Below are 13414 nucleotides of genomic sequence, written 5' to 3'. Positions count from 1 at the left end.
CACACACACACACACACACACACTTATCAAGACTGTGATCAATTGGCAAAGAAACATGAAAAGCCGCAGTTTATATACCCTCAGGGAAGGTTTGAGAGCATTCAAGACTAATCAGGACACACCCTCTTTATTGGCAGATTCAAAGTGAACAAGAAATGCGGGATTGGTTGAAAAGTAATTACAAAAATGCGTTATTGGCTAGATTCAAAACTGGAGGAAAGAAAAGGAGGTATTGCCAACCCAAACATAAATGAACATAGAACAGTTATGGAAAACCTAGGAATATGAAACTTCTTTAAGTCATAAGTTCTTCCATCTTGCACCAGGGTGCATGATCATAGTTTTTTGGTAATGTCATCTGTGGAAAAATGTCCATTCTTCTTGATGTATAGCAAAACAAAAACAAGGAGAAATTCAAACAGTTTAGGAAACTTCACAATGACACAATTACTTAACAGTTCAGTGGTGACATCTTCTGATTAAAGTTCCAACCTGTTGTGTTATTAGTTTCACTTTATGATTGATAGGGGAGTTTATTAAGGTGCAGATTTTGAATGAGCGGAGTTGAGGTGTACCTCCCAGTACAGGTTCCATTCTCAGATTGGCTCACAGAGGAAGTAATGGGTAAGAGAGGTCGAAAACCATCTTGAATATTTGTTGACATAATTGTTGTACTGTTAGAGGACAATGTGTGGAAAATCAGCCTCCAGATGTAACTGCAAATCTTAAATTATGTGATGAATCTCTCATACAGATATATGGGAAGTAGTGCAAGTACTGTACATGTTGGCTGGAATGGACAGCCCTGACACCCCAGGTACGCAAGGCCAGTGATGATTAGAGTCGCACATGCTAGTCAGCTGTGGGATGTTCCACTGTATCCAGTAATAACATATTAGTTTGGATGGTAGTTTTAAAGAAACCAAGACACTGAAAACTAATTCCTTGGGGCATGATATTTTAAATCCTATTATCGTAGTGGAGTTTGTAATGAGGTATTTGTGCAAAAAGTGGTTTTCATTTTCCAAAGAAATTAGCACAAGATAAAAGGAAATGGGACAACATCTGATTGATTTGATGGAAAAATAATCGTAGAGGAATGCAACACATGAAGGAGGTTTCTCTTGATGTGCACAGTGGAGATGGTGAAAGCAACTGAAGTGATTCCATTTGCCAAAATCTTTTGTCGATCACAAACGAAGTTCTGGGTCCGAGGACATTGAAATTAGAACATGACTCCCCAGAATCTAGCTGTGCTATGAATCCATCACCATGCAAATCGTCCATTCTAGTTATGTTCCTAGTTCCACAAAAAGTGAGCAAGAACACATCAATTTGGAGTACAAGAGGAGGGCTGTAAAATTCTGGCTCAACCACGGTGGTTAAAACCTATTATCACTTTAAGACATCCGCAAATACTTTAGTTTAGTGGTCAGAATGATATCTTTACTTGTGGAAGAAGCAGTTGGAAAATGCGGGTATGTTGGCAATTCCAAACGAACTTAAGAAATGTATGTTTCCAAGAGACAAAAAGGGGAAGGCGAAATGTAAGTGATGAAGATTTACGACTATGGGCTTTGGAAATTGCCATTTCAAGAAACAACACAGAATTTTGAGTAGGAAAATTACAAAATTTTAATCCCATTCACATCTTCACTTGTGAGAATGAAAAACTAAAGATTAAGGCTGCAGAAGAATTTCTGGAAATGGCTCGAGAGCGATATCTCCATTATGGATATGGATATTTGGATATTCGGATGAGTTTGTAGTCCCTAAATTATTTATTGCACTGCAGGAGCCAACTGGAACCTTCAGTCTTTTGATTTCAAAAAATGTGCTTAAAGCAGATAAAATAGTTGTCACTGACATAAAATCAAGAAAATTCGGGAAAACAGAACTGAATATATGATTTAGAGAAGTCTTTTCCTGCCTTGAGGAATTCCCCTCTTAATTATAACAGAGTCAGATAAAAGATTCGCCTACTTTAATTCTCCGAGATCTATTTTCTAGAAATGTAGCAAACCATTCAGTCACTCTTTTGTCTAGTCCAAATGCACTCATTTTTGCCAGTAGTCTCCCATGATCCACCCTATCAAATGCTTTAGACAGTTCAATCCTTATACAGTCCATTTGACCTCCTGAATCCAAGATATCTGCTATATCTTGCTGGAATCGTACAAGTTGAGTTTCAGTGGAATAACCTTTCCTAAAAATGAACTCCCTTCTATCGAACCAGTTATTGATTTCGCAAATATGTCTAATATAATGAGAAAGAATGCCTTCCCAAAGCTAACTTCAGATATGGTACTATGTCCCATTCCAGTGTCTTTAGTGTATCCCCAGAAATCTTATCAATACCAGCCGCTTTTCTAGTTTTCAACTTTTGTATCTTATTGTAAATGTCATTGTTATCACACGTAAATTTTAATATTTCTTTAGCATTAGTCTCCTCCTCCATCTGGACATTATCCCTGTAACCAACAATCTTTACATACTGCTGATTGAATACTTCTGCCTTTTGAAGATCCTCACATACACACTCCCCTTGTTCATTAATTGTTCCTGGAATGTCCTTCTTGAAACCTGCTTCTTTCTTAAAATACCGATACATACCCTTCCATTTTTCACTAATATTTGTATGACTGCCAACTATGCTTGCCATCATGTTATCCTTAGCTGCCTTCTTTGCTAGATTCAATTTCCTAGCAATTTCCTTCAATTTCACCTTACTTCCACAGCTATTTCTAACTCTATTTCTTTCCAATCTGCACCTCCTTCTTAGTCTCTTTATTTCTCTATTATAATAAGGTGGGTCTTTACCGTTCCTTACCACTTTTCACATTCCTCAACAATTGCTTTAAACCCATCCCAGAGTCTTCTTACATTTTTATTTACCGTTTTCCACCGATCATATTTACTTTTTAGAAACTGCCTCATGCCTGCTTTATCAGCCATATGGTACTGCCTAATAGTCCTACTTTTAAGACCATCCTTTCTATCACATTTATTTTTAACTACGACAAAAACAGCTTCATGATCACTAATGCCATCTATTACTTCGGTTTCTCTATAGAGCTCATCTGGTTTTACCACCACCACATCCAAGATATTTTTCCCTCGAGTTGGTTCCATCACTTTCTGAATCAGCTGTCCTTCCCATATTAGCTTATTTGCCATTTGTTGGTCATGCTTCCTGTCGTTCGCATTTCCTCCCCAATGGACATTTGGTAAATTCCGATCTCCCACTAAAATCACATTTCTTTCCATGTCGTTTCTCACATAGCTGATTATCTTATCAAATAATTCATATAATTCCGAATAATTCTGAATTCTTCTTTCACCAGAATGAATACTCCCCCTCCCACCATTCCTATCCTATCTCTACGATACACACTCCAGTTCCATGAGAAAATTTCTGCATCCATTATATCATTTCTCAGCCATGATTCAACTCCTATTACAATATCTGGTAAATATATATCTATTAAATTACTTAATTCTATTCCTTTCTTTACAATACTTCTACAGTTGAGCACTAACATTTTTATGCCATCCCTATTTGATTTCCAGATCTCTGTACCCTTATCACCGCTCCCTAGACAACCCCGTTTCCCTGAATGTACCTCCCTGTTACCCCTCCAAACAAATTTCCTAACTTATACTTACCACTGCGGTTTAAGTGAAGGCCATCTGAGCGGAGATAGCTATCTCCTACCCACCCATTAGGATCTAGAAATTTCACTCCCAGTTTCCCCACATACCCACTCCATAGTCTCATTTAAATCCCCAATCACCCTCCAGTCAGTATCCCTCCTACACAGTATTCCACTGATAACAATGTCCGCTTCCTTAAACTTCGACCGTGCTGCATTTATCAGATCCCACACATCCCCAACTACATTGGTATTTATATCAGCTTGCCTTACGGAGTTGCTTCAGGGATGTCCAGATGCGCCACCATCATGCTTGCATACCAGGATTCCATGTACTATACTAGTGGCCAAAAGTTAAGCATAAGTTGTCGGCTGTGGTGGGACGGAGAACTGGAAAGAGGCATTGTGTTTTGTGAAATTATATTATTGTGTTCGGAAATGTAAACTATTTTCCTTTTATTTTGAAAATCATTGATTATAGTATTTCTTAATATGTTATTTTACCATTTTATTTTTTGGACAGATCAAGATATTATTTGGAACTGTAAATGAACAATGCAAGATGCGAGAATTATTTTTGAAGTGATTTATGTATTTAAATTTAATTCAGTTTTATTTTAACTGTATCATTTGAAATAATTTCAAGAAGTATGAAGAAAAGATATTCTGGATGTTGTAATGTAACTTCAAGAATTTATTGAAATTTTAAAAAAAAATTATTGTATGAAGAAGAAGTACTGAATGTATTATCATTGTATAGTTTGTATGTGAAAAATTGTAACATTGTGCGTTGGCAAAGCGCGTGCGGTATATAACTTTTTGGTTTAGTGGGTACTCCACGTGGAGAGATTATGTGATGCAATTCCTCTTGCTTCAGCAAGTTAGGAAATTACCATATATGATTATGCAATTGCATTGGTCAGAATAACAAAATTTCCAATTGGCAAAAAACGGGAATCTAGAGGAATTCGGTGTCCCATTGGCTGATTGTGATTTGTCCATTTCCAGCCTTATGCCGGCTTCGCGTGCATGATGGGATTCATCCCCGTCTTTTCCATCTGACCGTCCTCGCGAGCGTTTGCGCTCAAGGGGTCCCCTCAGGAACTCCAGTTTTATTGGTAAGTGCTATTTCGATGTTTTTCTATTATGTTGATATTATTTAATTCCTTCTAGTGTTTCGGCATTTTCTCTTTTAACGTATCTTTCAATGATTTAAATTCAATGTGTTGGAGCTTGCTCTAGATTCCCGTTGTCTCTAATTTCAATTTTCTGAGTGACTGTTTTCGCCAGACAGTCACCTGCATTTTGCTTATGTCTTCGTTTTGGTTTAGTGGATCTATATCTTTGTTAAAGTTATTTAAACATCCTTGGTTTTGGTATGTTAAAGATCATCTAATCTGCCATTTATTAGTTTCTTTGATTTGTAAATGTATCGTTTAATTTGTTAATATGAAGAGTTCGAGGTGGATGATCGCAAACCTTTTCTTCCCCATAACGGCATACCTTCCCATGGACATCAACAGGGTTCTTGCACGTTCCACACTCCTGTCCGTAGTTGTCATTATTAGGCCTGTAAGTGTTCCCTTGAATATGGTTCAATTTTGCATATTTTTTAGTTAACCGTCACATTTCCAAGCTCTGATATGAATTGCCGCTACTGTGTTGTAGTACTATTTTCCCTATTCACTTTATTAAGTGTCAATGTTATTTTTCTAAAATCCCCATATTTATTTTATTACCATTATTATTATTATTATTATTATTATTATTATTATTATTATTATTATTGTTGTTGTAGATGTACTTCTTGAGGGCAGCTACAATAAATTACGAGTAAGCAGCGCAACAGGAAACAGACCACAAATCGCACGACTAATGCACCTACCAACCTTACGTGTTCACTCTGTTAAGGAAAGGAGTGTTCCCTGCTTTGACTAGTGGCGTAACCGCAAGGTTAACACAGCCAGTGCCTGCGCCCCATATTCCCTCAGTCGTGTTTGCCCCATTATAGTGTGCGGAGTGTAGCCTCGTGGTGAACGTGACAACATAATTACACAATGACACCATTTGGACCCCGTTTTGCAGGGCAGAATACTCGGCCACCTGGAAGCGGGACAGACACAGTCCGAAGTCGCTGTGCCACAAAGTGTCATTTCCAGGCTTTGGAGACTATTTCGAGACACAGGAGATGTTAGTCGTAGGCCAGTACCAGGTCGACAAAGGGTTACTACCCCACAGCAGGACTGATATCTGGCCTTAACCACCCGCGTAAATCGGAGTGCGCCTGCAAGACAATTGTCGGTGGAGCTTGCAGCTGTCTCAGGGGTTGTTGTTTCCAGGCAAACTGTGTACCGGGGGCTCAGAACAATAGGACTGTTTGCCCGACGTACAGTGGTGTGCGTCCCACTCACTCCAGCACTGAGACGGGTCCGATTACTGTAGAGCCGTCAACATCGAAACTGGACCATGCATGAATGGAGGCATGTGCTCTTCACAGATGAATCCCGCATCAGTTTGCAGAATGATTTCCATTGCATATTAATCTGGAGAGAACCGGGTAGCCGATACAACCACAGGAACATCGTGGAACGGGACCAGTATGGTGGTGGTGGCATCATGATGTGGAGCGGCATCATGTTGAATGGATGTACGGACCTGCACATCTTCTTGGGTGTTCCGAGAAACACTGTTAATGCTCGGAGATACAGGGATGAGGTACTGAGACCACATGATCGACTCTTCAGAGGTGCAGTTGGTCCAGGCTTCCTCAAGATAATGCCCAACTGCACTGTGCTGCTCTGGTGGATGTATGAAGTGTTAGAGGGCATTCGACTGGTGCAGGTTATTGTAAATAAAAAAATGTGTGTGAATAAATTAATTCCATCCCCTGGTCTAAGGAGTTTGGACAGCCAAAGTAGGGGACTGCCTGTAGGGGTGAAGTACAGTGGGGACTTCGAGGGCCCTGGGACCGCTACGGTAGCTGTGAAGCCCCTTCAGGAACTCTGAAAAGTGGTGGCAAAAGGGGCTCTGGTTAAGACACAGCAGGTCGTTATGCTACTTAGGATCCAGAACGGGTAAAAAAAAAATAGTAAATAAATAAATGCAATGTAAATATTAATGTTATACCAGTTTTATAGTATCATTTGAAGCAATTTCACATACTGTATATCAGTTGACTATATTTGTAAGTAGTACAGGAGATATTATAATTAGAATTTTGTAAACAATATAAATTTATTAAGGATGAGCTGTGTGTTTAATAGAAAACATTGTGAGCGTAAATTGTATAATATTGTATTATAGGAAAAATTTTCTTCTCTTGTTAATTTAATATTTAGTGCTTGACAATAATGTATTTTAGTGTACCATTTGCCACCGAGGTAGACACCTCATTTGCAAATAAAGAGATTTTGATTTGATTTGATTTTTGATTTCTGGCTGGGGCAGACATTCACCGCATGGACTGGCCGCGAGGTCTGCGGATCTGAATCCTATAGAACATGCCTGGGATGCATTGGGAGGCGAATTGCGTCCCATCAGCTTCCACCAAGGACCCTCCAAGACGTTTGCATTGCCCTTTCGGTGGAATGGGATCGACTGCCACAAGAGCTCTTGGACCATCTGATAGAGAGCATGCCAAGCTGCTGCGAAGCACGTGTGGCCGTTAGGGGTAACCATACACCCTATTAACAGCATATTTTGTTGTGGAAGACATTGCCAAGTTTTATTAGTTGTTGTCAAAGGTGTACCTTAGCTATCAGAACCTTTCTGAATCTGTTTTTTAGGATAAGTTGTGTGACATATGGCGAGTGAGTCAGCTTCCATTTGTTCAGCAATCCATCTGACATTCCTATCAGGCGGTATGGCTTTGTTTAGTGATTATGCTTAACTAGTGTAATTTGGAGCCTTGGAGTTAAATCTGGAAGCCGATCCTCCACATGCTTTCAGTACAACTTTTGTGTCCAAAAAAAAAAAAACCAAAATAGGTTTCGACCTGTCTTACCTGTTACATCCCTTGTCAGTTACCCGTGACCAAAGCAGCAAAGCTTAAGAACTTAGCTTCTGACAGTCATGCACTAATTATACTTTTTACTAAGATATCACCTATTTCCTGAGAAGGATTCATAACATGGAATACCGAAACACTGTAACAAGCAAAGTAACTTCCTAACAGATTACCTTATTTAAATAAACATGTAACTTACTGGACTACCCTCTGCATTAAATATGGTTATCATCAGCAACTCGGTCACCACTGACCTCCATTCCCTATCAGTTGTTCACCTAGTCTTTTCTTAAATGATTTCTTCAAAGAAGTTGGAAATCTACAGAACGTCGTCCTTGGTAAATTATTCCAATCCCTAATTACTCTTCCTATAAATGAATATTTGCCCAAATTTTTCCTCTTGAATTCCAACTTTGCCTCCATGTCATGTTCTTTTCTACTGTACTTTTAAAAACCTCCTTTCAAGCTTATTTGTCTATTGATATCATTCAACACCATCTCTTCGCTGACAGCTCGGAACATACCGCTTATGGAAATTGCCCAAGGAGGGAATTAGATATTTTTCCACCAATAGAGCATGTCAAAAAACAGATCAGATGTAAGGCTTTTCAGGCGTTTGCTCTATCAACCAGCGTTTCGTCTTAGGTCTGACACTAGACTCATCAGAGTGGGATGTGTCAGACCCTACCCACTGACGCTGGGGTGTATGCAGGTGAACTTATCATTGTGGAGTTTCATCTCCCATATGCAGTTATCAGACTGTGCCTCTTATATAGGCTTCTGATAAGTTCACCTGCATACACCCCAGCATCAGTGGGTAGGGTCTGACACATACTGCTTAGTCAAGCAGCTCATCTCCTTTAGCCCCAAGTCTTCCCATACCAAAGTTTGTGACATTTTTGCAACACTACTCTTTTGTCAGAAATTGTCCACAACAAATCATGCTGCCTTCTTTGGACCTGCTCTAAATCTCAAATCAAGTCATCCTGATGAGGATCCAATACACTGGAACCATACCGTAATTGGGCTATTACTAGAGACTTATGCATCCTCTCCTTCACATCCCAATTACAAACCCTAAATACCATCATAACCATATAAAGAGATCTATAACCTTTATTTACAATCCTGTTTATGTGATTACCCCAATAAAGATCATTCCTTATATTAACAACTGGGTACTTACAGTGATTCCTATGAGGTAATTCCACTCCATCAATATGGTAATTAAAACTGAGAGAACCTATCCTCTTGGTGAAACTTACAACCTGACTTTTCACCCCCCATTTATCAACATACCATACCCGGAGATCCGAATGGGGGACTAGTTTACCTCCGGAATATTTTATCCAGGAGGAAGCCATCATCACAACATCATTCATACAGAGAGAGCTGCATGTCCTCAATAGTTAGTTATGGCTGTAGTTTCCCGTTGCTTCCTGTTGGTTCCAGTGTATGGGACCCTCACCAGGATTACTTGATTCAAGAACTGGAAAAATCCAAAGAAATAAGCTCGATTTGTTCTGGGTGATTTCTGACGAAAGAGCAGCGTTACAAAAATAATGTTGCAGAGTTTGTGCTGGGATGACTTGGGAGAAAGGAGACAAGCTGCTCGACTAAGCGGTATGTTTCGAGCTGTCAGCGGAGAGATGGCGTGGAATGATATCAGTAGACAAGTAAGTCTGAGTGGTGTCTTTATAAGTACGAAAGATCACAATATGAAGATAAAGTTGGAATTCAAGAGGACAAATTGGAGTAAATATTTTTTTATAAGAGGTTTTCCCAGTGACCTGGGGTCAGCATCTTGTATGGATTTAGCCCATTTTTACAGCCGGATGCTTTTCCTGATGCCAACCTCATGTAAAGGGATGTTTCAAAATTTCATATTTCTGTGGTGGTTTGTAGGATGCTGTATGTAAATGAAGATGTGTATTAAGGTGAACACGAACACCTAGTCCCTGAGCTGGAGGAATTACCAGGCAAAGTTAAAATCTCTGATCTGATCAGAAATTGACCCAGGGTCCTATGAACTGAAGGCCACTATACCGATCATTTAGCCAATGAGATGGATGGCTCTGTTATTTGTCCTGAATATAAAACAATGACTATGAACGAATAATTATTGATGCTCACCAGAACTATTACGTATGTTGGGGCAACTCCATCACAATGGCGGTGGAAGGATTCAGCTGAGTAGCCATGACTAGACGCTCTATATACCAGGCGCCATACCTGCTTTGGTGTTCCATACCAAGTATTCAAGATGCGCTGATAAGATGTTTTCTCCTACAGCACAGAAAAAATCTTGTTAATTTCATGCACCACATCAAGAAGATAGGCATTTTAACTTATACAGGATGGATCAAAAGTCTGGTACCGTAGGACAACTCTGCTACTAGTGCTGATACCTAAAAATAAAAAGAAGAGGTTGTTAAAAAAATGTGGTTATTTATGTTACTGCTTTAAGACATGCTCAATTGAGACCCTGTCTACACCCCAGTCACTGATATCCATTGCAGAAAAAGGCAAGTGATGCCATGTAACAGTACTAAATAACACTATGGGCATGCATAAAATGACAAACTTATAAATATTTACCACTGAAATAGTACCAATTAACACTACAGACACATGTACAAACAGATATACATGCACGGCAACACCAGCCATGTCTCATGATTTGTTCTCCAAACACTCTACTGGAAAAGGTGTTCCAATTGGCTTCCATTTTGCCGACAGCACACTGGAACACAGTGAAAACTCTGGCTGACATTCTTCAACAGTACACATGGGTACTTCTGCACAGCCTCTTCCGATGTTGTCCTGCAGTGACATTACCGTTCAAAGGAAATAGTCTAATGGCATCAGATCTGGGAATCTAAATGGTCATTCCACTGAAGCCCCAGGACCAATCCAATGCCCAGGAACAATCCCATCCCGTAGAAAAAAAACCCACATCTTGTTGCCAGGGGATCATCCAAATAGGGCTACAGTGTACAGTATGTAACCTTGAGAAGACGCTTGTATCCTTCAGCTGTGAGCATGTCATTCAGAAATATGTCGCCAATGAGAACATCGCTATGTATGCCACTCCAAACATTTAACATTGGGTCCATCTGGTAAATGAAATGGCATACGGCTTTCAGTGCCGGGAGTATCAAAGGACATGTTCAGGTCGCCAAGTAAAGCTCTTTTGAATTCACGCCCGTACGTGACCTACAGATCGTGATGAGGATGGAATGACGATGAAGATGACACATACAACCAGGCCCCGTGGCAGCAAAATTAACCAATAATGGTTAAAATTCCCCACCATGCCAGGAATCAAACCAGGGACCCCAGTGACCAAAGGCCAGCCATTTAGCCATGGAGCCAGATGGATCCATCTGGTGATATGCCTCTACAACTAGATCGGGGTTTTCATCTGTCCAATACACAATGTTATGTCTATTCACTATCCTGCTCAAACAGAAATGGGCCTTGTATTTGAATGGAGTATCAACTTCAGGGTTCCACTGGTGTTTGCGCCTTTCTTCAAATGACTTGCAGAAGTCTACCTGTCTACGGTGTCATCACCGTGAAGTTCTAGCATAAAATGCATGCGATAGGGATGGAAATGATTGGAGGATAGTATTCTAGACACAGAAATTAGACTGATGCCAGCCTCCGGTACTACCTTCCTTCTTGACAGTGTTTGACAGATTATTAGCTTAATTGAGGTGCAGTCCCATCACTTGCCTTTGTGAAAATGCAAAACTACACAAAACCATCTTTTGGGCCGACAGCAATGGGGCTTGAGCCCACTGTCACCAGAATACTAGCTCACAGCTACAGGATCCACACTGGATAGTCAATTCACTCGGTCCTACCAAGCGAATCCTCACCTGCCGTGGCACAGAATACCCGCCAAATAATGTAGCCCTACTTCCTTTTGTGGGGTCAAAGCCAAATTTTCATTTGAGCATGTTTTGAAGCACATTGGTAAAATGAATAGCCACATATTTCCAACAGCTTCCCGCTTTTCAAAATTTCTTGCTAACTACACTGGTAGCAGAGTTCTATGGTGCTGGACTTTTCAATCACCCGGTGTAACAGTAGTTACTAGCTGAAAGGATGAATTTTCATGACAGTGGTACCATACTTATTTAAAATGAGAATCATAGAAATGCAATTTTTGTTAATGCTAATAATCCTGCATGTTCCTATAGACTGAACTTACAGTTGATCTCTTATTTCTTTGCATTATTAAATACCATAAGGCAAATTTAATATTTCCATCTGCTTTCTATCCTGGTGGCAATTTTGTACCCATTTCAGAAGTTGGAATCATAAAAAAATAATGTTTTACGATACCTGAAGTAGCAGAGAGGAGAGATCCTTCCTCGATGCTTGCCAGGGACCAACCAACCCACCCGAAAAAGCATTCTTACTTATATAGGAGAATTAAAACCTAGACAGCCTTTGTTCTAATTGGACAGCTGTGATCAGCTGTGATGAAGGCAAAGTTTATATTGTCTCCGATAAAGCACATATAATGTGTGGCCACTGGGTTAACACATTCGGTGGAAATAAGTAAAGAGCAGCATTTCAATCAGACATGGCATTAATCATTAAAGCATATGCTGGATAACCTTGCTGTTTGTTACGCTGTAAAATTTTTCACATTATAGTTTGACTCCAGGAGATGCTAGAAGCCTGTTCGCTGCTTCATGGTCCTAACCTAATCATTTGTTTTCCCCCAGCCCAACGGTTTAGTCATTAGCCAGACCTAACCAATCACACCCAAAGGTCTTGTCACTAGCCGGACCTAACCTATCCAGATACAGACAAATATTTTGTAGCTGTAACCTATGTATAATGATAACATTAGCAAGCCTACGAGCTAGTGTGGACTCGTTGGACTCAGCACCATGTTGGACTCCCTGGATCCCAGTCTCTAGAACAGTCACTGGAAGAAGAACTGATAAATATCCAATCATCTACATCACGGAAAGAATTTTTTCCTCTCAATACCGAAACCAAAGCAAAGTCCCCTTTGTGCAAGCCATGTGACCCTTGCAGGAGTGGTGATGGTACATTTTTTGTGTAGGCTGACTGGCTGCAGGGCCATGTATTGTTTGAGAAGTGGAAGACTCGTTTCTAAATATTTCAACTCCTGATGAAGAATCAATCCTATATCCTTTCAGATGAAACGAATATACCTTTATCACCTCGGCTAGGCAGACCCTATTAACTAATTCACACCCATAAGCATACAGATACATGCACTACGCTTGGCCTATAACGCCATAGGCCTATTGGTACGCAAGCTACATGTAGAGCCTAAACTCATTCCAACCCGAGAATAAAGTAGGTGTAAACAAAACTATGTGACTTTGACTACTTCACACTTCCTTCTTTGTCCACCCAGTGTTTCCCGCCCAATAAATAGTCCATTTCTAAAGAAGTTTAAGAGAGTTGTTTCTGAAAGTTTGAAGTATTAAGTATTGAATGCAAAAGCATTTTATTGATTGAAAATAATAATATTGTTCTAAGCTTCTGGTCAATACCTTAAACATCCAATATCTGCTGGCAGAAATTCCTTATTTATCTGCTAGCTGTAGCAGCTGTGAGGAGGTCACACACGCATGCACACATGCACGAGTGCATGATCTTGATTCAGTTTGCTGCAATGGCTATGCACAGAGTGATTCCAGTTGATGTTCTAAAACATAAAAGAGGGAAACCTCTGAAAGTAGAGAGAAGAATATTGTGT

At 39.9% G+C, this 13414-nt stretch overlaps 1 protein-coding gene across 1 annotated transcript in view; it reads right to left on the bottom strand.

Moving 5' to 3' along the window:
- LOC136863405 (serine-enriched protein) overlaps positions 1-13414 on the bottom strand; it is a 274549-nt gene that overhangs the window by 55755 nt on the left and 205380 nt on the right. Inside the window, exon 8 of the mRNA XM_067139816.2 lies at positions 9793-9945. Coding sequence (XP_066995917.1) covers positions 9793-9945 — 153 coding nt within the window. The remainder of the gene's footprint in view (positions 1-9792; positions 9946-13414) is intronic.

This window comes from Anabrus simplex, chromosome 2 (assembly GCF_040414725.1).
Source record: "Anabrus simplex isolate iqAnaSimp1 chromosome 2, ASM4041472v1, whole genome shotgun sequence".
NCBI classification, from domain to species: Eukaryota; Metazoa; Arthropoda; class Insecta; order Orthoptera; family Tettigoniidae; genus Anabrus; species Anabrus simplex.
Note: the sequence above shows the minus strand (reverse complement) of the source record. Positions and strands in the feature narration are given on the sequence as shown.